The sequence below is a fragment of the Heptranchias perlo genome, chromosome 43 (genome assembly GCF_035084215.1).
Source record: "Heptranchias perlo isolate sHepPer1 chromosome 43, sHepPer1.hap1, whole genome shotgun sequence".
Lineage (NCBI taxonomy): Eukaryota > Metazoa > Chordata > Chondrichthyes > Hexanchiformes > Hexanchidae > Heptranchias > Heptranchias perlo.
In genome coordinates this window covers 7,498,542-7,524,356 of record NC_090367.1, presented here as the reverse complement: position 1 = coordinate 7,524,356, position 25,815 = coordinate 7,498,542, and the positions used below count along the sequence as shown (strand labels likewise).

The 25,815-nt window shown below is 49.9% G+C and overlaps 1 protein-coding gene across 18 annotated transcripts in view; it reads right to left on the bottom strand.

Moving 5' to 3' along the window:
* The window catches only part of LOC137306476 (neurexin-2-like), a 1,403,359-nt gene that overhangs the window by 135,911 nt on the left and 1,241,633 nt on the right, over positions 1 to 25,815 (bottom strand). For 16 of the 18 annotated variants that reach the window (XM_067975720.1, XM_067975733.1, XM_067975727.1 and 13 more), the window contains one exon: positions 13,937 to 14,026. The exons of the other annotated variants lie outside the window; for them this stretch is intronic. In XM_067975720.1, the coding sequence (XP_067831821.1) occupies positions 13,937 to 14,026 (90 nt within the window). The remainder of the gene's footprint in view (positions 1 to 13,936; positions 14,027 to 25,815) is intronic. 18 annotated transcript variants of the gene reach the window in all.

Sequence of the window (25,815 nt, the reverse complement as noted above, 5' to 3'; positions counted from 1 at the left end):
TCGGTTCGCTCTTCAATCCCAATTCCCTGCCTTTTCTCCCAACCCCACCTTTCCTTCGGCTGGTATCACTCACTCTCTCTCTCTCTCGCCTCTGAGTCGGAAGATCGTGGGTTCGAGCCCCACTCCAGAGACTTGAGCACAAGATCCAGGCCGACACTCCCAGTGCCGGTACCGAGGGAGTGCTGCACTGTTGGAGGTGCCGTCTTTCGGATGAGACGTTAAACCGAGGCCCCGTCTGCCCCTCTCAGCTGGATGTAAAAATCCCACGGCCGCTATTGGAAGAAGAGCAGGGGGGAGTTCTCCCCGGTGTCCTGGGGTCAATATTTATCCCTCAACCAACATCACTAAAACAGATTATCTGCTCGTTTATCTCTTTACTGTTTGCGGGTTCTTGCTGTGTGGTTTAACATCTCATCTGAAAGACGGCACCTCCGACAGTGCGGCACTCCCTCAGTACTGGCACTGGGAGTGTCGGCCTGGATTATGGGGCTCAAGTCTCTGGAGCGGGGCTCGAACCCACGACCTTCTGCCTCAGAGGCGCGAGAGAGAGAGAGATACCACTGAGCGACAGCTGACAATACTACTGCAAACGATTACTTCTCTTTTGACTCTTGCGAAAGAAGATTTTGCCTTCTTGGTACTGGGAATTAAAATCATGCTGCACTGCCAACATTTAAAAAGTAAAACTAAGGACACGACGGGACGATGCACAGGTGAGGCACAGGGCACTCAACATCTACAACATCTACTCTCAGGCAGCCCTGCCTCCAGCCAAGGCTCTGCAGTCTGCGAGACTCTCATTAATCATTAAATGGTGCTCGTCATGTCCCATGTTGGTGGCTGTCGCACAGCTGGAGGGCACCAACCGAGCACTGTCACAAGAAGGATGAAGGGAGAAACATAGGAACAGGGGGAGACCATTCAGCCCCTCGAGCCTGTTCCGCCATTCAATTTGATCGTGGCTGATCTGTATCTTAACTCCATCTACCCGCCTTGGTTCCGTAACCCTTAATCCCCTCACCCAACAAAAATCGATCGATCGCAGTTTTGAAATTCGCAATTGACCCCCGGCCTCGACAGCTTTTTGGGGGAGAGAGTTCCAGATTCCCACTCCCCTTTGTGTGAGGAAGTGCTTCCTGACATCACCCCTGAACGGCCTGGCTCTAATTTTAAGGTTATGCCCCCTTGTTCTGGACTCTCCCCAACCAGAGGAAATAGTTTCTCTCTATCGACCCTATCGAATCCTTTAATCATCTTAAACACCTCAATTAGATCACCCCTTAATCTTCTATACTCGAGGGAATACAAGCCTCGTCTCTGCAACCTGTCCTCGTAATTAAACACTTCTTACCCCCGGTATCATTCTGGTGAATCAGTCCTGCACCCCCTCCAAGGCCGATATATCCTTCCTGAGGTGCGGTGCCCAGAACTGAACTCAGGAATCTAAATGGGGAAGCTAGGTGAAATTTTTTTGATCAGAAAATGGGACAGTTTGTCTCCAAGTGACTGTTGGGGCAGAGGTCAGGAGGTCGTTTAAAAGGGAATTGGGTCCGGGTTGGAAAAGGAAGAATGTGAAAGGGGAAATGGAATGACGGAGCGCCGGTTGGAGGGCTAGCACCGGCATGATGGACCGAATGGCCTCCTCTTGGACTGTACTTGCACTCCATCAAGGTAACAACACCCAACAGTGCCTTTAACGTAGTAAAACGTCCCAAGGCGCTTCACAGGAGCGATTATCAAACAAAATTTCACACCGAGCCAGGTAAGGAGATGTTAGGGCAGGTGAAGGAGGTGGGTTTTAAGGAGCGTCTTAAAGGTGGAGAGGTTTAGGGAGGGAATTCCAGAACTTAGGGCCCAGGCAGCAAATGGTGCATCGATTGATAATGTTTATCAATAATAATAAATAGAACATCGAGCCCCAGTGGCTGCCTGGAATCAGTCACTGTTGATGAGCTCGTTGGCGTTTTGTAAGAAAAATGCGCGTCTTCATCGGGATTGGGTTTTATCGGTGACCAATGAGATGAGTTGGAAGGAGAGAGCCGAGTCTGTCAGAGCTAATCAGATTGGTTGGAGGGTGAGGCTGCAGTCTGTCAGAACGAATCAGATCAATTTGAGGGCTTCAGTGGAAGCTGCCAGGACCAATCATAAAATTACGTGGAATGTACAGCACAGAAACAGGTCATTCGGCCCAACAGGTCCATGCCGGTGTTTCTGCTCCACACGAGCCTCCTCCTTCCCTACTTCATCTCACTCTATCAGCCTATCCTTCTATTCCTTTCTCCCTCATGTGTTTATCCAGCTTCCCCTTAAATGTATCTATTCTATTCCCCTCGACTACTCCTTGTGGGAGCGAGTTCCACATTCTCACCACTCTCTGGGTAAAGAAGTTTCTCCTGAATTCCCTATTGGATTTATTAGTGACTATCTTATATTTATGGCCCCTAGCTTTGGTCTCTCCCCCACAAGTGGAAACATCTCCATCAGAAATTTTCTCCCAGCGTTCTTCGCACTTGAATCAGGGAAATTTTCAGATGAGCTGACGGCTTCTGAAAGCCACAGTTACAGGTTGTCCCCCAAAGAAGTCGCACAAAGCAAGAATACAGGTTTCAAAAAGATAATGCCTGCCAGCTGTTATGTGTGAAGATTGTTTGGAGTGAACGCATTAATCGGGTTTATGCGAGTCACCCATTCACTGCGAGTGTGCAGTTCGCAAGGCTCAGAAATAAAATAGTGAATTAGCTTGGAGTAGTGATGAGTAGTTAATTCAGTTAAAAAAAATTACAGTAAGATCTCCGTATTTAGGAGTGATGGGTGGTGGAGACCATTGATGTGTTTGTAATTGAAAGCTGTTTACAGTTTGTTTATGTGCTTGCGGGGCTGGGATTCTTCTGCTACAGGTCGTGTCCGGGGGGTGGGAGCCCAGACTGAGGAGTAACAGCAGTAGAATGAAGAGGGAGGTTAAAAAAGACTTGCATTTATATAGCGCCTTTCACGACCTCAGGACGTGCTTTACAGCTAATGAAGTACTTTTGAATTGTGGTCACTGTTGTTATGTGTGAGACGTGGCACAGCAAGATCCCACAAACAGCAATGTGATAATGACCAGATAATCTGTTTTAGTGATGTTGGTTGAGGGATAAATATTGGCCCCCAGGACACCGGGGAGAACTCCCCCCCCTGCTCTTCTTCCAATAGCGGCAGTGGGATCTTTTACATCCACCTGAGAGGGCAGACGGGGCCTCGGTTTAACGACTCGTTCGAGTAATTACCTTTGACCCTAGATAGGGCAAGTGGAGAGTTATGAGGGAGAGAATGATCTCGACTGGAGGAAGTGGCTACAGACGGGGTTGGTTAATGCAGAGGAAACAGGTTCAAGCCGGAAAGAACTGGGGCGGGGGCTCGGATCTAAAGTAGACCCAGAAGCTTTTTGTTTTGTTTTGTCCTGTTATGATCGGCATAAACCCATGCCAGTGGCCAGAAAGAAAGAAGAGAAAGGGGAGAAATTAGGGCCCCTTTAACAGCTAAATTTATCAGGTGTCAGCCGTGGGTCACTGGTAGCAATCTCGCCTCTGAGTCAGAGGGAAAGGATGATTTGGATATTGAAGTTCCGCTCCAGAGACTTGAGCCCCATATTCCAGGCCGACACTCCCAGTGCCAGTACTGAGGGAGTGCTGCACTGTCGGAGGTGCCGTCTTTCGGAAGAGATGTTAAACCGAGGCCCCGTCTGCCCCTCACATCCCACCAAACTGTTTCGAAGAAGAGCAGGGGAGTTCTCCTTGGTGTCCTGAGCCAATATTTATCCCTCAACTAACATCACTAAAAAAAGATTCTCTGGTCATTATCACATTGCTGTTTGTGAGATCTTGCTGTGCGCAAATTGGCTGCCGCGTTTCCTACATTACAACAGTGACCACACTTCAAAAAAAGTACTTCATTGGCTATAAAGCGCTTTGGGATGTCCTGAGGTCGTGAAAGGTGCAATATAAATGCAAATTATTCTTTAATAAAGACACGATAAGTGTTAAAAAAAACTTAAAACATGAAATTAAAATGAAGCTGGATGTTTAAGAGAAAGCCCCCTCCATGGCCTCGCCCCCCTCCCTATCTCTGTAACCACCTCTAGCCCTACAACCCTCCGAGATCTCTGCGCTCCTCCAATTCTGGTTCTTGCGTATCCCCGATTTTCATCGCTCCACCATTGGCGGCCGTGCCTTCAGCTGCCTGGGCCCTACGCTCTGGAATTCCCTCCCTAAACCTCTCCGCCTCTCTCTCTCTCCTCCTTTAAGACGCTCCTTAAAACCTACCTCTTTGACCAAGTCACCTCTCCCAATATCTCCTTATGTGGCTCGGTGTCAAATTTTGTCTGATAATCGCTCCTGTGGAGCGCCCTGGGACGTTTTACCATGTTAAAGACACTGTATAAATGCAGGCTGTTGTTGATTACGACCTAATTTCCCCATAATGTCTCTCAGTTGCACGAGGCACTTCGGAGACAGAGATATCGACTGCAGTAAACGTTGCATTGTATTCAGCCTTTATTACATTGGCCCATTGCTTATTTCTGCTTGTCAGATCCGACCATTTCCTGCATTACATTGTATTATTTAGAGAGGAGAGATGCGAGAGTGCAGGTTGTGAAGGGAACCTGTAAGAATATTTCTTGGCATTAAGCAACCACTGCCGTGTTCAGAATAAAATTTCTTTCTGAAAGCTTTTGTGTCTAATGATCTCCACTTGTGCCGTGCGTCAAAAGATCCCATTATTCACTGGGAAATAGAAACCCTTGTGTTATCAGGGAAAAAACAATCTCAGAACAAATACTGGCCAGCTTATTCTGACTAGAATTTCAGTCCACCTCCTCGTCTTTGTTTCACGGTGCAGGAGAAACGATTTAAGCATTGTCACATCGGAATGACCTGACTGGGGCCGAGTCAGTCGGCAGGTGGTCCCCTACTAGTACTGAGCTGTGCAGATTGGGAGGCCCCGGGTTTGTCGCCCCCTCCCACTGCGTGCTGGTCTCGCCCGGGGGTTTCGCTCGGAGCAGACTCCTGCAGATTCGTCTTTCATTCCTGGAGACTCCAGGACAATCCTGGAGGGTTGGCAACAACCCCAGTGCGCGTGCGCGAGCACCGGTCGAGGACAGCATCGGTCTCAGGTGCGATTCACCCCACGGGCGATGAGCACGCTCCAGGCTCACACGGCAAGCGAAGCCGGATGACGGCCCGACACCCTTGGAATCGAAGCCCAGCGAGAGTCGGTCTCTTCAGAATGGGGGAGGGGGAGTGGGGGGGGGGGGGGGTTAGAAAACTGACAAAAAAAGGAATAGGTTGGGAAGGTGGGCTGAATGGCCGCAAATTGGTGAGACCGCACCTGGAATACCGCATTCAGTTTCGGTGTCCATACTTAAGAAAAGACATACTTGCTCTCGAGGCAGTACAAAGAAGGTTCACTCGGTTAATCCCGGGGATGAGGGGGCGGACATATGAGGAGAGGTTGAGTAGATTGGGACTCTACTCATTGGAGTTCAGAAGAATGCGAGGCGATCTTATTGAAACATATAAGATTGTGAAGGGGCTTGATCGGGTGGATGCGGTAAGGACGTTCCCAAGGATGGGTGAAACTAGAACTAGGGGGCATAATCTTAGAATAAGGGGCTGCTCTTTCAAAACTGAGATGAGGAGAAACTTCTTCACTCAGAGGGTAGTAGGTCTGTGGAATTTGCTGCCCCAGGAAGCTGTGGAAGCTACATCATTAAATAAATTTAAAACAGAAATCGACAGTTTCCTAGAAGTAAAGGGAATTAGGGGTTACGGGGAGCGGGCAGGAAATTGGACATGAATTTAGATTTGAGGTTAGGATCAGATCAGCCATGATCTTATTGAATGGCGGAGCAGGCTCGAGGGGCCGATTGGCCTACTCCTGCTCCTATTTCTTATGTTCTTATAAATGGTGTTTAATGCAAGGTAGAGGCTGGGGAAGGGGTTATGAATTAGGTGGCACTAGGCTGAGATCTCACTGAGACCAACAATGCAGCGTGTGGCAGCAGCAGGGAAAGTTAACTGGGACTTGGGATGTAGACAGAGGGATTGAGCACAGGTCCCAGCAGGGGATAATGAGTCTGCACAAGGCACTGGAACGGCCACACCTGGCATATCAGGTACTGTTCTGATCACCGTTCTACAGCCCAGGATGTGCAGGTATCGGAGACGGTGCACAAAAGGGGAACCAAACCTATAGCTAGTTTTAAGCTCTCAAAACCAGGAGAGGCTGAGGAACTGGGGATTATTTACTCTGAACAGAAGGCTCAGGGGAGACATTATTCGAGGTCTAACAGGGAATAGATAAATTGAACCTTGGTGAGACATTCAAGGTTGTCATAAATTCTAGAATCAGGGGACACAGTCTCCAGCTTAGAAGAGGGAATGGGCTCTGACAGTTTAGATTCAATACTTTACACAGAGGTGGGGGTGAGTGCGGAATGAACTAGCTCGGGAGGCCCTGGATGATAGCATTGGAAAGCTCAGCGGAGGGTTGGGCAGAGATTTAAGGAGTGGATAATTGAAAGGTGTTAGTGTTTGGGACCGACCATAAGGATTGTAGAGACCTTTTCCAGGTCTGTGTTCCTGATTTTTTTTCAATGAGGACTTTATAATCAAGGCAGAAAGTACAAAAGGAAGGAAGTTATGCTGAACCTTTATAAATCACTGGTTCGGCCGCAGCTGGAGTATTGTGTTCAATTCTGGGCACCACACTTTAGGAAGGATGTCAAGGCCTTGGAGAGGGTGCAGAGGAGATTTACTAGAATGGGACCAGGGATGAGGGACTTCAGTTATGTGGAGAGACTGGGAGAAGCTGGGATTGTTCTCCTTAGAGCAGAGAAGGTTAAGGGGAGATTTAATCGAGGCGTTCAAAAATCATGAGGGGTTTTGATAGAGTAAATAAGGAGAAATTTTTCCAGTGGCAGGAGGGTCAGTAACCAGAGGACACAGATTTAAGATAATTGGCAAAAAAAACCAGAGGGGGAGATGAGGAGAATTTTTTTTACGCAGCGAGTTGTGATGATCTGGAATGCGCTGCCTGAAAGGGCGGTGGAAGCAGATTCAATAATAACGTTCAAAAGGGAATTGGATAAGTACTTGAAAAGGAAAAATTTTGCAGGGCTACAGGGAAAGAGCAGGGGAGGGGGACTAATCGGAGAGCTCTTTTACAGAGCTGGCACGGGCACAATGGGCCGAATGGCCTCCTTCTGTGCCGTATGATTCTATAACTGAATAACTGGGATGTGTACAGTGCAAGACTGCAGCAGCATCTGGAAACATACATTGCAGAGCGTGAGAGACGGCGAGCTCTTCGACTGTGGGGGCATCACAGTAATCCCGATCCTGTCCTCACCTGAAGTCCGCACAGCTGGGATCGCGGCAGCAGTCGGGCGCAGGGACCAGGGGCTTTCCCCCGTCTCGTCGAGAGGTGCTGAGGCCAGTTGCAGCAGTCCCTGCCGCCGTCCCGGCTGATTCAGCTCAGATTATGGATGGAACACAAGCCCTTCTGCATCAGATGCACTCTGCCTTTCCCACCTGATCCACCTTTGCTTCCACCACCCTTTCAGGCGGCGCATTCCAGATCATAACAACTCGCTGCGCCAAAAACATTTCTCCTCATCTCCCCCCTCTGGTTCTTTTATCTTAAATCCGTGTCCTCTGGTTGCTGACCCTCTCTCTATCTACTCTATCCATTGCGATTTTGAACACCTCTACTAAATCTCCTCTTAACCTCCTCTGCTCTAACAATCTCAGCTTCTCCTCATAACTGAAGTCCCTCATCCCTGGGGCCATTCTAGTAAATCTCCTCTGCACCCTCTCCAAGGCCTTGACATCCTTCCTAAAGTGTGGTGCCCAGAATTGGACACAATACTCCAGCTGAGGCCCGACCAGTGATTTGTAAAGCGATTGATGCCTTAACTGAGATCAGCTAACTCAACACAGTTGGAGGCTCAGGCCTTTGGGAGCAAAACAGGGCTTGGAATTACCTTGGGGTCGATTTTCAAAGTGCACTGCTATTGCCCTTTACCTCTGTGACCTCCTCCAGCCCTACAATCCTCCAAAAAAACTCTGAGTTCCTCCAAATCTGGTCTCTTGTGTATCCCCGATTTCCATCGCTCCACCATTGGCGGCCGTGCCCACACCTGCCTGGGCCCGAAACACTGGAATTCCCTCCCTAAACCTCTCCGCCTCTCTCTCCTCCTTTAAGATGCTCCTTAAAACCTCCCTCTTTGACCAAGCTGTCCTAATCTCTCTTTTTGCGGCTCGGTGTCAAATTTTGCCTGATACTCGCTCCTGTGAAGCGCCTCGGGACATTTTACTGCGTTAAAGGCGCTATATGAATGCAGGCTGTTGTTATAGAAACAGCCCGATTCTCTTTGATGTTGGAAATGAAAATTGCGGACGTCCTTTAAGAGGCGGGCAGGGTTTGACGGGGTGGGAGGGTCAACGACGTCCCCAATGAACGAGGACACAAATGATCAACAGGGAGGCGTGGGTAAATGATCTCGCCACAGTTATAATGTCGGGGGGGCGGTTTTGCAGAGCTCTTTTCAAACTCGGTGCGGAAATCGAAGAGTCAGGTCATCTCCTGGAGACACCCATGGGTGACTCCCTGCCACACTTGGCCCCTCTCTCCTTCACAGTCAGTGCGTTTCTTTCAAAAAGCAACACGGTTCACGAGGGGACGAAGAGATGGACTCTTTCGTCGACAGTGATGTTACTGGAAGTAGGGTAGGAGTTGCCTGACGGGGGTTTGGGGGCAGGCCAACCCATCCCCCTCGCCGGCTCCTGCAGAATCTGGGTGCGTAGAACGCTGTGTTAATCAAAGGGATAGAAATCTCGGGCCGGAAACAGCTCAGATCAACTGCAAAGATTCATTTCCAGCTGCTTCATTATATTTTTGGCACATGTAAGAAAAATTGCATAGAATTACATAGAGTTTACAGGACAGAAACAGGCCATTCGGCCCAACAGGTCCATGCTGGTGTTTTTGCTCCACACGAGCCTCCTCCCTCCCTACTTCATCTCACCCTATCAGCATATCCTTCTATTCCTTTCTCCCTCATGTAGCTTCCCTTTAAATGTATCTATTCTATTCCCCTCGACTACTCCTTGTGGGAGTGAGTTCCACATTCTCACCACTCTCTGGGTGAAGAAGTTTCTCCTGAATTCCCTATTGGATTTATTAGTGACTATCTTATATTTATGGGCCCTAGTTCTGGTCTCCCCCACAAGTGGAAACATTTTCTCTACGTCTACCCTATCGAACCCTTTCATAATCTTAAAGACCTCGATCAGGCCACCCCTCAGTCTTGTCTTTTCTAGAGAAAAGAGCCCCAGCCTGTTCAGTCTTTCCCGAGAGGTCAAACCTCGCAGGTTAGATGTTAAAAACATCTCTTTTAAACCTTCTGGATTGTGGTCGGGATGTGAAGGAGCCAACATTTCGACCGATAAACCTGTGAATGCTGAAGGTCTGTCAGCATCCGAAAAGAGAAAAAAAACCAGGATGATGTTCTGGGTGAGAACCTGGGTCTCGTCCTGAGCACTGACCAAGGCTCTTGCCCTGAAATTATCAACCTGTCTTTAGTCTTTTCAGACGTTGTGGGACCTGCAATGCTTTACTGGCACCTTCTGGTTTTATTCCTTGTTTGTTGAATGTTGGGGCTGAATTCACTGGTGATATTTCACTCTCCTACCACCCTCTTTCTCATTAACTACACTTCAAAAGTACCTCATTGAACAATGTCACCGTTTGATATCTCAGTGACTCTGTACCCTCTTCCCCTTTGGTGGGTGGGTCACTGTGTGATATCTCACTGACTCAGCACTCTCGTATATTAGCCTTAGTCTGAGGGGGTATCACTGGGTGATATCTCACTGACTCAGCACTCTCGTACATTAGCCTTCGTCTGAGGGGGTATCACTGGGTGATATCTCACTGGCTCAGCACCCTCGTATATTAGCCTTCGTCTGAGGGGGTATCACTGGGTGATATCTCACTGGCTCAGCACCTTAGTATATTAGCCTTCGTCTGAGGGGGTATCACTGGGTGATATCTCACTGGCTCAGCACCTTAGTATATTAGCCTTCGTCTGAGGGGGTATCACTGGGTGATATCTCACTGGCTCAGCACCCTCGTATATTAGCCTTAGTCTGAGGGGGTATCACTGGGTGATATCTCACTGGCTCAGCACCCTCGTATATTAGCCTTCGTCTGAGGGGGTATCACTGGGTGATATCTCACTGGCTCAGCACCTTAGTATATTAGCCTTAGTCTGAGGGGGTATCACTGGGTGATATCTCACTGGCTCAGCACCTTAGTATATTAGCCTTAGTCTGAGGGGGTATCACTGGGTGATATCTCACTGACTCAGCACCCTAGTATCTTACCCTTGGGTGGGGGGGTGGTGGTGGAGGTCATTGTGTGATATCCCAATGACTTACTATCTCAGTACCTTCCCTTGAATTGGGACTCATTGTCAGATACCCCAATAACTCACCTTGCCCTTGGGTTGAGGTGATTTGCCGTGTGATATCTCAATGATTAACCTGTCGATAAGTTTGGGATGGAGGTCACCGGGTGATATCTCAATGACTCAGTACACTAGTAACTACCTCTTGAGTTGGGGATGGGGGTCATTGTTTGAAATTACACAATGAGCTCCATCCCACCAACTCTAGGGCAAGGTACTAAGATACTGAGTCATTGAGATATCACACAGTGAGTCCCAATTCAAGGGAAGGTAGTAAGATACTGAGTCATTGAGATATCACACAATGAGTCCCAATTCGAGGGAAGGTACTAAGATACTGAGTCATTGAGATATCACACAATGAGTCCCAATTCAAGGGGAGGTAGTAAGATACTGAGTCATTGAGATATCACACAATGAGTCCCAATTCAAGGGGAGGTTCTAAGATACTGAGTCATTGAGATATCACACAATGAGTCCCAATTCGAGGGAAGGTACTAAGATACTGAGTCATTGAGATATCACACAATGAGTCCCAATTCAAGGGGAGGTAGTAAGATACTGAGTCATTGAGATATCACACAATGAGTCCCAATTCAAGGGAAGGTTCTAAGATACTGAGTCATTGAGATATCACACAATGAGTCCCAATTCAAGGGGAGGTAGTAAGATACTGAGTCATTGAGATATCACACAATGAGTCCCAATTCAAGGGGAGGTTCTAAGATACTGAGTCATTGAGATATCACACAATGAGTCCCAATTCAAGGGGAGGTAGTAAGATACTGAGTCATTGAGATATCACACAATGAGTCCCAATTCAAGGGAAGGTAGTAAGATACTGAGTCATTGAGATATCACACAATGAGTCCCAATTCAAGGGAAGGTACTAAGATACTGAGTCATTGAGATATCACACAATGAGACCCAATTCGAGGGAAGGTTCTAAGATACTGAGTCATTGAGATATCACACAATGACCTCTGCCCCCAAACCTAGTGCAAGATAGGGTGCTGACTCATTGAGATATCACACGAATGATGTGCCCCTAATACAACAGTAACCTATCCATTGTTGAGCTTATTGGAGTTACATGTTGGGGTTTTATATATGGCCCTCCGCACCCACACATCAAGGTGGCTGTTTAGCCCATACGCCAATCCAGGGAATGCTGGCTTAATGTTCCCAACCCTCGGCCAAGTATTACAGCCACCACAGACACCGGATAACTCACCTCAGACCTTGGATCAAATGGGAAACCTCTTTATCTGCATGGCCACCACCCCCCCCCCTCAACAGTGTAAGTATCAAGAGAGCCTTTGCGAGACTTTTATCGGTGTACTTTTAAAGCGTGTCATTCTGTTTATGTCAGCTGAGCTAGCTTCTCTCTGTCGCTGCGTGGCTTTAGATCATAAGCCCGTCGGCCAATCGGGTACTGAGTGGTGGCCACACCACTGGATTCGCGGAAGATCGCCCAGGGGCAAATGGCAGGCAGCGTATCCCAGAGATTTCTCCCGATGAGGCAGAGACAAGAGAGGGTTGACCAAGGAGTGAGATACACACGTGTGCGACACCAGCTGAGATACACACGTGTGCTACACCAGCTGAGATACACACGTGTGCTACACCAGCTGAGATACACACGTGTGCTACACCAGCTGAGATACACACGTGTGCTACACCAGCTGAGATACACACGTGTGCTACACCAGCTGAGATACACACGTGTGCTACACCATCTGAGATACACACGTGTGCTACACCAGCTGAGACACACACATGTGCTACACCAGCTGAGATACACACGTGTGCTATACAAGCTGAGATACACATGTGTGCTATACAAGCTGAGAAACACACGTGTGCTACACCATCTGAGATACACACGTGTGCTACACCAGCTGAGATACACACGTGTGCTACACCAGCTGAGATACACACGTGTGCTACACCAGCTGAGATACACACGTGTGCTACACCAGCTGAGATACACACGTGTGCTACACCAGCTGAGATACACACGTGTGCTACACCAGCTGATTCAGAGCGGCCTGGCTGATTGAAGGATGCGCTCCCGTCTTTTAATGAGCTGGAATATTGCTCGTTGCCCGCTCTCGGCACCTGTGCCCATGGGTTCAGTGCCATTCGATCAAGTCCTGTGAAGAAACTTCGCTCAAGGTTGGGTTTAAAAATGCCACCGGTCAGAGCACCAAGGGGCAACAGAAACCTGTTACTCCAGAAGCCTCCTTGCGTTCCTCCTTTGTATTGAGGGCAACCCTCTGTCCAATTTGAAGGTCCACTCTCGATGCCCACCCACGTGGGTCGCTGGGTAGTGATCATTCACGAGAACTCTGGCTGATTTTTTCCCCCCTCTTTAGCCCAGTGATCCTGGGTTCAGCTAGAGGTCCTGAATTGCAATGTTCTGGCTTCAATCAATGAACTCAAGGTGGACCTGGTCCCTGGATCCAAATCAGGAGACAAACAGCAAATGTCAACGTTAAACTCATGCGTTCTTACGGTGTCACCTCCACTGCGTGGCACTCCATCCACAGCTTGACTAATCCCCTTGAGAGGGCGGCAGGGGGAGGGGGTCAGGTTGGATCCAAGATGACGCACCTGGTGACTGCCGTTTGGAACCCAGTCAACCAGAAACTGGTACCCGAGTCAGGCAAGTTTGCTGAATTCCAGGGCCCTGTTCACGATGGGCCCGATAAGCCTGGCTCATTGATACGACTCATCACCGGGGACCCACTTGGGCTCGACCTGGCCCTGGCATCCGATGGACACAATGTCCCAACAGCCAGGGGCGGGCGGTCCCTAGCTGGTCACACAGTGCCTGGTAAGTTGAGTGGTTAAATTCCAACGTCCCCCCTCTCCGCCACATGACCCTTGACCTTTACCGACATGCGCCTAAGCCCTCTGGGATTAGGCCAATGGGGTGCGTCCCTGTTTGGGGGGGGGGGGGGGTGGGGGGAGGGGTGAGTGGGGGGAGAAGGTGCCCATTAATATGGGGCAGAACTTCTACTGAAGTGGGTATGTTCAGTCGTTTGGTTCGTGTTTCTCTGCACGACACCCAGCAGCCCAAGGGAACGCGGCACTTAAAGGGTTAAAGGGCAAAGTGGCTTCCATTACGGCGCAAAACAGCAGGCCCCTTTAACTGAGAAACAGCGATCATGAGCAATAAATAATCACACAAGAGAGCAAGAAAAAAAAAAATACAGCACGCTCACCAAAAACGATCAAACTCTAAACTCGGTTACAGTTAAAACAGGTTTTATATGGCTTGTTTAATTTTACTGACACGTTTTTAGCATTTAAAAGAATTAAAATAGAATTATTATTGGGTTATGTTAAAGTTAAGGTTTTTTTTGCGGTGTGTGTTTTTTTTTTAAATGTTAAAAGCTTTTAATTAATTTTTTTTACCTTTGTCGAGTAGCCACTCGTCTACTACTCGACCGAGCCGATATGGAATTCGCTGTCTAGCAATCGCCAGCCGCTCGTTATCAAAGTTGCCTTTAAAGTTTAAAGAGACATTTCAGCAGTTAAAATCTGCAAGGTCAAAGGTCAACAGTTAACACTTAAAGCTTCGGGTGAAAGGTCAAAGTTAAGAGATTAGCCACGAGGCCGCTGACTTAGTAGAAGCTGTCCCTAGTTTATCCCCCCACCCCCATTGCCCGTTGCAAAAAGAGAGGGAGGGAGGGAGAGAAAATCAAAATGGACTCGAGAGAAAATCAAAATGGACTCTTGAGACGAAATCTAAATGGACTCCTAAATCTTTTTTTTAAATGTGGTTGTCATTTGTGGGGGACCAACCAGCCAGGGCCTCAATTCCTACCTCAAAAAGGCAACCATTGAAAGGGTAGGCAGAATGGGCAATGGGATCTTCCTCTGCAGTGGGGTCGGTGGGCTCCTTTTCTGGTGTTGGGGGCTGACCACTTGGGAGGGGGTAAGGGAGACAAGTGTGGGCCACCTTACCCTATGGACCTGTTCCCCATTGCTTCCAATCCTCACCCCATTTCTGTGCAATCGCGCTGTGTGATGTTCTGGAGAGGGGTGTGCTGCCCTCGCTTCGAATCTGACGTGGGCCTGATGTCAGGCAGAGAGGAAACGGTGACGATACAATCAAACCAAATACACCCAATCAGAAAAGCTCGGGTTTAATCAGCCAAAGAATTGAGAAAGGAACAAATAAAATCATTTAAATGATAAACATTCCCAACTGCCTCTACAATGAAAACCACTAAAAGGAGTTCAAGTCCTGGCCCGAAGTGGACTAAGATCTGGACTTGAGGCGTGTTGATGACTCTGGGTTTTCTTGGCTTTAATTTTGGAATTGATCGATGGGTGGATTAATTATTGGGTTGAATCGGGTTTACACAAAACACACGAGGTTTATCTCGACCTCTGATACAATTGTATGTGGGATACCGATTGACTGCTGAGCTCATTTTCCATCAATGGATAGGCCGCTCCTGAACTCATCAAGGTGAGGGATGTTGGTGCTGGAAACTGGATGGGCTGCTCTGTCTCTGGGTGTTCGATGGGGTGCTCTGTCTCTGGGTGTTCGATGGGGTGCTCTGTCTCTGGGTATTTGATGGGGTGCTCTGTCTCTGGGTGTTCGATGGGGTGCCCTGTCTCTGGGTGTTCGATGGGTACTCTGTCTCTGGGTGTTCGATGGGTGCTCTGTCTCTGGGTGTTCGATGGGTGCTCTGTCTCTGGGTGTTTGATGGGTGCTCTGTCTCTGGGTGTTCGATGGGTGCTCTGTCTCTGGGTGTTCGATGGGGTGCTCTGTCTCTGGGTGATTGATGGGTGCTCTGTCTCTGGGTGTTCGATGGGTGCTCTGTCTCTGGGTGTTTGATGGGGTGCTCTGTCTCTGGGTGTTCGATGGGTGTCCTGTCTCTGGGTGTTCGATGGGTGCTGTGTCTCTGGGTGTTTGATGGGTGCCCTGTCTCTGGGTTGTTTGATGGGGTGCTCTGTCTCTGGGTGTTTGATGGGGTGCTCTGTCTCTGGGTGTTCGATGGGGTGCTCTGTCTCTGGGTTGTTCGATGGGGTGCTCTGTCTCTGGGTGTTCGATGGGTACTCTGTCTCTGGGTGTTCGATGGGTGCTCTGTCTCTGGGTGTTCGATGGGTGCTCTGTCTCTGGGTGTTCGATGGGTGCTCTGTCTCTGGGTGTTCGATGGGTGCTCTGTCTCTGGGTGTTCGATGGGTGCTCTGTCTCTGGGTGTTCGATGGGTGCCCTGTCTCTGGGTGTTCGATGGGGTGCCCTGTCTCTGGGTGTTCGATGGGGTGCTCTGTCTCTGGGTTGTTTGATGGGGTGCTCTGTCTCTGGGTTGTTCGATGGGTGCCCTGTCTCTGGGTGTTCGATGGGTGCTCTGTCTCTGGGTTGTTTGATGGGTGCTCTGTCTCTGGGTGTTTGATGGGGTGCCCTGTCTCTGGGTTGTTTGATGGGGTGCTCTGTCTCTGGGTGTTTGATGGGTGCTCTGTCTCTGGGTGTTCGATGGGGTGCCCTGTCTCTGGGTGTTCGATGGGTGCCCTATCTCTGGGTGTTCGATGGGTGCCCTGTCTCTGGGTTGTTTGATGGGTGCTCTGTTTCTGGGTGTTTGATGGGGTGCCCTGTCTCTGGGTGTTCGATGGGTGGCCTGTCTCTGGGTGTTTGATGGGGTGCCCCGTCTCTGGGTGTTTGATGGGGTGCCCTGTCTCTGGGTGTTTGATGGGGTGCCCTGTCTCTGGGTTGTTTGATGGGGTGCTCTGTCTCTGGGTGTTTGATGGGTGCTCTGTCTCTGGGTGTTTGATGGGTGCTCTGTCTCTGGGTTGTTTGATGGGGTGCTCTGTCTCTGGGTGTTCGATGGGTGCTCTGTCTCTGGGTGTTTGATGGGTGCTCTGTCTCTGGGTTGTTTGATGGGTGCTCTGTCTCTGGGTTGTTTGATGGGGTGCTCTGTCTCTGGGTGTTCGATGGGATGCCCTGTCTCTGGGTGTTCGATGGGTGCCCTGTCTCTGGGTGTTCGATGGGTGCCCTGTCTCTGGGTTGTTTGATGGGTGCCCTGTCTCTGGGTGTTCGATGGGTGGCCTGTCTCTGGGTTGTTTGATGGGTGCTCTGTCTCTGGGTGTTCGATGGGGTGCTCTGTCTCTGGGTGTTCGATGGGTGCTCTGTCTCTGGGTGTTCGATGGGTGCTCTGTCTCTGGGTGTTCGATGGGGTGCTCTGTCTCTGGGTGTTTGATGGGGTGCTCTGTCTCTGGGTTGTTTGATGGGGTGCTCTGTCTCTGGGTTGTTTGATGGGGTGCTCTGTCTCTGGGTGTTCGATGGGGTGCTCTGTCTCTGGGTGTTCGATGGGGTGCTCTGTCTCTGGGTTGTTTGATGGGTGCTCTGTCTCTGGGTTGTTTGATGGGTGCTCTGTCTCTGGGTTGTTTGATGGGTGCTCTGTCTCTGGGTTGTTTGATGCGGTGCTTTGTCTCTGGGTGTTCGATGGGGTGCTCTGTCTCTGGGTGTTCGATGGGGTGCTCTGTCTCTGGGTGTTCGATGGGTGCTCTGTCTCTGGGTTGTTCGATGGGGTGCTCTGTCTCTGGGTGTTCGATGGGAGCTCTGTCTCTGGGTTGTTTCATGGGGTGCCCTGTCTCTGGGTTGTTTGATGGGGTGCTCTGTCTCTGGGTGCTCGATGGGGTGCTCTGTCTCTGGGTGTTTGATGGGGTGCCCTGTCTCTGGGTGTTCAATGGGTGCTCTGTCTCTGGGTGTTCGATGGGTGCTCTGTCTCTGGGTGTTCGATGGGGTGCTCTGTCTCTGGGTTGTTTGATGGGTGCTCTGTCTCTGGGTGTTCGATGGGTGCTCTGTCTCTGGGTGTTCGATGGGTGCTCTGTCTCTGGGTTGTTTGATGGGTGCTCTGTCTCTGGGTGTTCGATGGGGTGCTCTGTCTCTGGGTGTTCGATGGGGTGCTCTGTCTCTGGGTGTTCGATGGGGTGCTCTGTCTCTGGGTGTTCGATGGGGTGCTCTGTCTCTGGGTGTTCGATGGGGTGCTCTGTCTCTGGGTGTTCGATGGGGTGCTCTGTCTCTGGGTGTTCGATGGGGTGCTCTGTCTCTGGGTGTTCGATGGGTGCCCTGTCTCTGGGTGTTCGATGGGTGCCCTGTCTCTGAGTGTTCGATGGGTGCTGTGTCTCTGGGTGTTCGATGGGTGCTCTGTCTCTGGGTTGTTTGATGGGGTGCTCTGTCTCTGGGTGTTCGATGGGTGCTCTGTCTCTGGGTGTTTGATGGGTGCTCTGTCTCTGGGTGTTCGATGGGTGCTCTGTCTCTGGGTTGTTTGATGGGTGCTCTGTCTCTGGGTGTTCGATGGGGTGCTCTGTCTCTGGGTTGTTTGATGGGTGCCCTGTCTCTGGGTGTTCGATGGGGTGCTCTGTCTCTGGGTGTTCGATGGGGTGCTCTGTCTCTGGGTGTTCGATGGGTGCTGTGTCTCTGGGTGTTTGATGGGTGCTCTGTCTCTGGGTGTTTGATGGGGTGCTCTGTCTCTGGGTGTTCGATGGGGTGCCCTGTCTCTGGGTGTTCGATGGGGTGCCCTGTCTCTGGGTGTTCGATGGGGTGCTCTGTCTCTGGGTGTTCGATGGGGTGCTCTGTCTCTGGGTGTTTGATGGGGTGTCCTGTCTCTGGGTGTTCGATGGGTGCTCTGTCTCTGGGTGTTCGATGGGTGCTCTGTCTCTGGGTGTTCGATGGGGTGTTCTGTCTCTGGGTGTTCGATGGGGTGCTCTGTCTCTGGGTGTTTGATGGGGTGCTCTGTCTCTGGGTGTTTGATGGGGTGTCCTGTCTCTGGGTGTTCGATGGGTGCTCTGTCTCTGGGTGTTCGATGGGGTGCTCTGTCTCTGGGTGTTCGATGGGTGCCCTGTCTCTGGGTGTTCGATGGGGTGCTCTGTCTCTGGGTGTTCGATGGGGTGCTCTGTCTCTGGGTGTTCGATGGGTGCTCTGTCTCTGGGTGTTCGATGGGGTGCTCTGTCTCTGGGTGTTCGATGGGTGCTCCATGTCTGGGTTGCTCGATGGGTTGCTCCATGTCTGGGTTGTTTGATGGGGTGCCCTGCCTCTGGGTTGTTCGATGGGGTGCTCTGTCTCTGGGTTGTTTCATGGGGTGCCCTGTCTCTGGGTATTCAATGGGTGCTCCATGTCTGGGTTGTTTGATGGGGTGCCCTGTCTCTGGGTTGTTTCATGGGGTGCCCTGTCTCTGGGTATTCAATGGGTGCTCCATGTCTGGGTTGTTCGATGGGGTGCTCTGTCTCTGGGTTGTTCGATGGGTTGCTCCATGTCTGGGTTGTTTGATGGGGTGCTCTGTCTCTGGGTTGTTCGATGGGTTGCTCCATGTCTGGGTTGTTTGATGGGGTGCTCTGTCTCTGGGTTGTTCGATGGGTTGCTCCATGTCTGGGTTGTTTGATGGGGTGCTCTGTCTCTGGGTATTCAATGGGTGCTCCATGTCTGGGTTGTTTGATGGGGTGCTCTGTCTCTGGGTTGTTTGATGGGGTGCCCTGTCTCTGGGTTGTTTGATGGGTTGCTCCATGTCTGGGATGTTTGATGGGTTGCTCCATGTCTGGGATGTTTGATGGGTTGCTCCATGTCTGGGTTGTTTGATGGGGTGCCCTGTCTCTGGGTTGTTTGATGGGTTGCTCCATGTCTGGGATGTTTGATGGGTTGCTCCATGTCTGGGATGTTTGATGGGGTGCCCTGTCTCTGGGTTGTTTGATGGGGTGCTCCATGTCTGGGATGTTTGATGGGGTGCTCCATGTCTGGGATGTTTGATGGGTGCCCTGTCTCTGGGTTGTTTGATGGGTTGCTCCATGTCTGGGTTGTTTGATGGGGTGCTCCATGTCTGGGATGTTTGATGGGGTGCTCCATGTCTGGGATGTTTGATGGGGTGCTCTGTCTCTGGGATGTTTGATGGGGTGCTCCATGTCTGGGATGTTTGATGGGGTGCTCCATGTCTGGGATGTTTGATGGGGTGCTCCATGTCTGGGTTGTTTGATGGGGTGCTCCATGTCTGGGTTGTTTGATGGGGTGCTCCATGTCTGGGATGTTTGATGGGGTGCCCTGTCTCTGGGTTGTTTGATGGGGTGCTCCATGTCTGGGATGTTTGATGGGGTGCCCTGTCTCTGGGATGTTTGATGGGGTGCTCCATGTCTGGGATGTTCGATGGGGTGCTCTGTCTCTGGGTTGTTTGATGGGGTGCCCTGTCTCTGGGATGTTCGATGGGGTGCTCTGTCTCTGGGTTGTTTGCTGGGGTGCTCCATGTCTGGGTTGTTTGATGGGGTGCTCCATGTCTGGGTTGTTTGATGGGGTGCTCCATGTCTGGGTTGTTTGATGGGGTGCTCCATGTCTGGGTTGTTTGATGGGGTGCTCCATGTCTGGGATGTTTGATGGTGTGCTCCATGTCTGGGTTGTTTGATGGGATGCTCCATGTCTGGGATGTTTGATGGGGTGCTCCATGTCTGGGATGTTTGATGGGGTGCTCCATGTCTGGGTTGTTTGATGGGGTGCTCCATGTCTGGGATGTTTGATGGGGTGCCCTGTCTCTGGGTTGTTTGATGGGGTGCTCCATGTCTGGGATGTTTGATGGGTTGCTCCATGTCTGGGATGTTTGATGGGGTGCTCCATGTCTGGGTTGTTTGATGGGGTGCTCCATGTCTGGGATGTTTGATGGGGTGCCCTGTCTCTGGGTTGTTTGATGGGGTGCTCCATGTCTGGGATGTTTGATGGGGTGCCCTGTCTCTGGGATGTTCGATGGGGTGCTCTGTCTCTGGGTTGTTTGATGGGGTGCTCCATGTCTGGGTTGTTTGATGGGGTGCTCCATGTCTGGGTTGTTTGATGGGTTGCTCCATGTCTGGGTTGTTTGATGGGGTGCTCCATGTCTGGGATGTTTGATGGGTTGCTCCATGTCTGGGTTGTTCGATGGGTTGCTCCATGTCTGGGTTGTTTGATGGGTTGCTCCATGTCTGGGTTGTTTGATGGGGTGCCCTATCTCTGGGTTGTTCGATGGGTGCTCCATGTCTGGGATGTTTGATGGGGTGCTCCATGTCTGGGATGTTTGATGGGTGCCCTGTCTCTGGGTTGTTCGATGGGTTGCTCCATGTCTGGGATGTTTGATGGGTGCCCTGTCTCTGGGTTGTTTGATGGGTTGCTCCATGTCTGGGTTGTTTGATGGGGTGCTCCATGTCTGAGTTGTTTGATGGGGTGCCCTGTCTCTGGGATGTTTGATGGGGTGCTCTGTCTCTGGGTTGTTTGATGGGGTGCTCCATGTCTGGGTTGTTTGATGGGGTGCCCTGTCTCTGGGTTGTTTGATGGGGTGCCCTGTCTCTGGGTTGTTTGATGGGGTGCTCCATGTCTGGGATGTTTGATGGGTGCTCTGTCTCTGGGATGTTTGATGTGTGCTTTGTTACTGGGTCTGAATATCAATCTCGGCAGCAAAGATCTATCTATAATCTAGCACAGGGCATGAAGGTCTATCTCAGTGTCTGAAGTTTATCTTAGATAATGATGGTCTATCTGAAGCTCCATCACAGGCGTGAAGGTCTTCTCAGGGCTGAAGGTCTCTCTTAGATTGTGAAAGACTATTTGACGTTCTATCTTACACAGTGAAGATCTATCTGTTGATCTCTCAGGCAGTGAAGGTCTATCACAGGGTGTGATGGTGTCAGGGAGTGAAGATCGATCAGAGTGAGGGTCTGCCAGATAGTGAAGGTCTATCAGAAAGAATAAAGGCCTCTCAGGATCGGAAGGTCTGTCTGGGGGTGAAGATCCCTCAGGGTGTGAAGGTCTGTCCGGGGGTGAAGATCTCTCAGGATCGGAAGGTCTGTCTCGGGGTGAAGATCTCTCAGGATCGGAAGGTCTCTCTGGGGGTGAAGATCTCTCAGGGTGTGAAGGTCTGTCTGGGGGTGAAGATCTCTCAGGGTGTGAAGGTCTGTCTGGGGGTGAAGATCTCTCAGGGTGTGAAGGTCTCTCAGGATCAGAAGGTCTATCTGGGGGTAAAGATCTCTCTGGGGGTGAAGATCTCTCAGGGTGTGAAGGTCTATCTGGAGGTAAAGATCACTCAGGGTGTGAAGGTCTATCTGGAGGTAAAGATCTCTCAGGGTGTGAAGATCTCTCAGGGTGTGAGGTCTCTCAGGGTATAAAGATCTCTCAGGGTGTGAGGTCTCTCTGGGGGTAAAGATCACTCAGGGTGTGAAGGTCTATCTGGAGGTAAAGATCTCTCAGGGTGTGAAGATCTCTCAGGGTGTGAGGTCTCTCAGGGTATAAAGATCTCTCAGGGTGTGAGGTCTCTCTGGGGGTAAAGATCTCTCAGGATGTGAAGATCTCTCAGGGTGTGAAGGTCTCTCTGGGGGTAAAGATCTCTCAGGGTGTGAGGGCTCTCAGGGTGTGAGGTCTCTCTGGGGGTAAAGATCTCTCAGGGTGTGAAGATCTCTCAGGGTGTGAGGTCTCTCAGGGTATAAAGATCTCTCAGGGTGTGAGGTCTCTCTGGGGGTAAAGATCTCTCAGGATGTGAAGATCTCTCAGGGTGTTAAGGTCTCTCTGGGGGTAAAGATCTCTCAGGATGTGAAGATCTCTCAGGGTGTGAGGTCTCTCTGGGGGTAAAGATCTCTCAGGGTGTGAGGGCTCTCAGGGTGTGAGGTCTCTCTGGGGGTAAAGATCTCTCAGGGTGTGAGGTCTCTCAGGGTATAAAGATCTCTCAGGGTGTGAGGTCTCTCTGGGGGTAAAGATCTCTCAGGATGTGAAGGTCTATCTCAGACAGTGAAGCACCCTCAGGATCTGAAGGTCTATCTCGAAGGGTGAAGATTATTAGAAGATATTAGACTCCTCCTGAGTTACCATAGACCGGTAAATCATGGCACTGTCTTAAAAGGACACCGCTGAGATCACTGGGGAGGAGGAGGACCAGAAAACTGCAAGTCCTGGTTATCACACGCTGGGGATTCAACAGTGCTTTCATCGCACTGCAAACTGCATCATTGATAATGGCAACATCATTTGAAAAAGTAAGGGGTGGACAAACACTCCCTTTATAAAGAATCCACTCCTTTGGAGAAAAACATGACACTTTAACCCAACAATGAGAGGCCAAATGATCTGAAACAACCAATCAGGCAGTTGGACATTTGGCCCTCTGTATTGGATTGGCCAGTTCCCAATCCAAACGAGCCAACCACATGCTTGTTCCCGCACTGCCAGGTCCAATCACATTTGTAAAGGGTGACCTTACGAAGGCTAGGGGGTGTTTACAATTAATCTTTGACCCAAAGTATTGACCCTAAATTCCCAACGTTCATGTAAAGTCAACAGCCAGTTGGTTAATACTTCAGATGCTTAGGCTAAATGATTGTGTTATTTTTTTTTGTCAAGCAATGAATTTGATAGATTTGTTTGTTGTTTAGGATAGTTAACACATGATTACCCATTTACAGGAATTTTAGCCTTGATTTTATAGAGAATTTAAGCCAACAATAAAAATAAGGAACTTATTTATGTAGCATTTTATAGAACAAGGTAGCAGAGAATTACACCGACTTTTGGAATCCAAGGTTTTGAGGTAATTTGAGTTGGTTTTTTTTTTGAAGGACGCTCCCTTCAGCTGCAAAGCAAAGTCAAGTAAAGTCAAAACACCTCTCCTGTTTATAAAAGGGTTAAACTCGCTTTTATAAGAAACTGAAAGGACAATGTACAGTTCTTCAATGTTAACCCTTCCGTGATTATCCACAGGCCCTTTTTATTTAATCGTTGTTAAGCCTTTTTTTTTTTGTCCCGTGAATTTATTTCGTTTATTTTTCTTTGCTGGCGGAGACTTTATTTTTGTGCTGTTGATGACATCACGGGAGAAGTGCACGCTGGGAGCGTCGCTCGAGATCAGACGCGGTTGGGAGCTGACGCACACCCAAGGGGCGGTGGGGGGGGGGGGTTTTTGTCCTCGCCTGGAATGGCCCTTACCCACAGGAAACCCCTCCTATCCCCTATTCACGCAAGATCGCACTGGGTAAAGACCATCTTTCAGTCCTTTCGGTCTCACCGATGCTGAATACCAACCCGACCGCCAGCATTACAGCATCCAGCTGTTATTTAAATGAGTTTGGTCTCCTGGACTCAACTCCTCCCTCCCCAGCAGCCCAATCCAGCTGTTGACCACACTCGGTACCGATTATTACCTTAAATTTGCCGCGAATGTGCCACACTGCAGCATCCCCTCTCTGTCATGTAAGATGGCCTCGATTTGAAAATTCTCATCCTTGTTTTCAATTCCCTCCATGGCCTCGCACCCCCACCCCCGCTATCTCTGTAACCTCCTCCAGCCCCTACAACCCTCCGAGATCTCTGTGTTCCTCCAATTCTGACCTCGTGCGCATCCCCTGATTTCCATCGCTTCACCATTGGCGGTAGTGCCTTCAGCTGCCTGGGCCCTAAGCTCTGGAATTCCCTCCCTAAACCTCTCCGCCTCTCTCTCTCTCCTCCTTTAAGACGCTCCTTAAAACCTACCTCTTTGACCAAGCTTTTGGTCACCTGTCCTAATATCTCCTTATGTGGCTCGGTGTCAAATTTTGTTTGATAATCACTGCAGTGAAGCGCCTTGGGACTCCATACTATGTTAAAGGCGCTATATAAATGCAAGTTGTTGTTGTTACTGTAGTTCTAGTAACCTGTTACAGAGGCTGAGGAGCGTCTGTATTCCTGCTACAGCCTCAAATCAATGGCATTATTTGACGCTCAGTGTACAACCTGCCCAAGTGTGTAAATCCAGGCAGGGGCTGAGCAATTGTACGTGACTATCTCACATCACAGTACCGCAAGGTCACGACATACCCCAATACAGGACCGTTATTTGCTGAAGCTGCAGTGAGTGTAGCACCAATGGTGCTGTTACTGGACTCATAGTCCAGAGGACATGAGTTCAAATACCACCTGGACAGTTTGAGAATCTTATTTCTGTTTAAAAAACATGATAGAAATAAAAAGTTGGTATCAGTCAAAATAACCACGAAGCTGTCGGATTGTCGTAAAAACCCAACTGGTTCACTAACATCCTTCAGGAGACAGAAACCTGCCGTCCTTACCCAGTCTGGGCCGATATGTGATTCCAGTCCCCACACACCAACGTGGTTGACTCTTCACTGCCTTCTGAAGTGACCCAGCAAGCCCCTCAGTTGTATCAACTAGAAGGCGGCCAACCCATCACCATCTCAGGGCGACTAGGGATGGGCAAGAAATGCCAGCCTTGTCAGTGATGCCCACATCCCAAGTCAGGTTAAAGCCAGATGTTGCCAAACGCTGGGAGGGCAGACTAACCGCCCGCATCATTCCGCCAGTCACCGTGAGAGCCCTTCAGATAGCTGAATGCTCACTCTGAGTGCCCCTGAATCACACTCCCATTTCAATCCCACCATCAGGGAACCGAACCTTGGCGGGGGGGTGGGGAGGAGCTTATCAGGGAATAAATCCAATTGGCACTGAGGTTGTGACTGAGTCAAAGTCGCTTGGAATTAGAAAACCTAAACCTCAAAGTTCTTTATTGATGTATGGAATCTTACAACACCAGGTTATAGTCCAACTATAACCTGGAGTTGGTGGACTATAACCTGGTGTTGGTGGACTATAACCTGGTGTTGGTGGACTATGACCTGGTGTTGGTGGACTATGACCTGGTGTTGGTGGACTATGACCTGGTGTTGGTGGACTATAACCTGGTGTTGGTGGACTATGACCTGGTGTTGGTGGACTATAACCTGGTGTTGGTGGACTATGACCTGGTGTTGGTGGACTATGACCTGGTGTTGGTGGACTATGACCTGGTGTTGGTGGACTATAACCTGGTGTTGGTGGACTATGACCTGGTGTTGGTGGACTATAACCTGGTGTTGGTGGACTATGACCTGGTGTTGGTGGACTATAACCTGGAGTTGGTGGACTATGACCTGGTGTTGGTGGACTATAACCTGGTGTTGGTGGACTATGACCTGTTGTTGGTGGACTATAACCTGGTGTTGGTGGACTATAACCTGGTGTTGGTGGACTATGACCTGTTGTTGGTGGACTATAACCTGGTGTTGGTGGACTATAACCTGGTGTTGGTGGACTATAACCTGGTGTTGGTGGTTAGTTGGTGGACTATGACCTGGTGTTGGTGGACTATAACCTGGTGTTGGTGGACTATGACCTGGTGTTGGTGGACTATAACCTGGTGTTGGTGGACTATGACCTGGTGTTGGTGGACTATAACCTGGTGTTGGTGGACTATGACCTGGTGTTGGTGGACTATAACCTGGTGTTGGTGGACTATAACCTGGTGTTGGTGGACTATGAC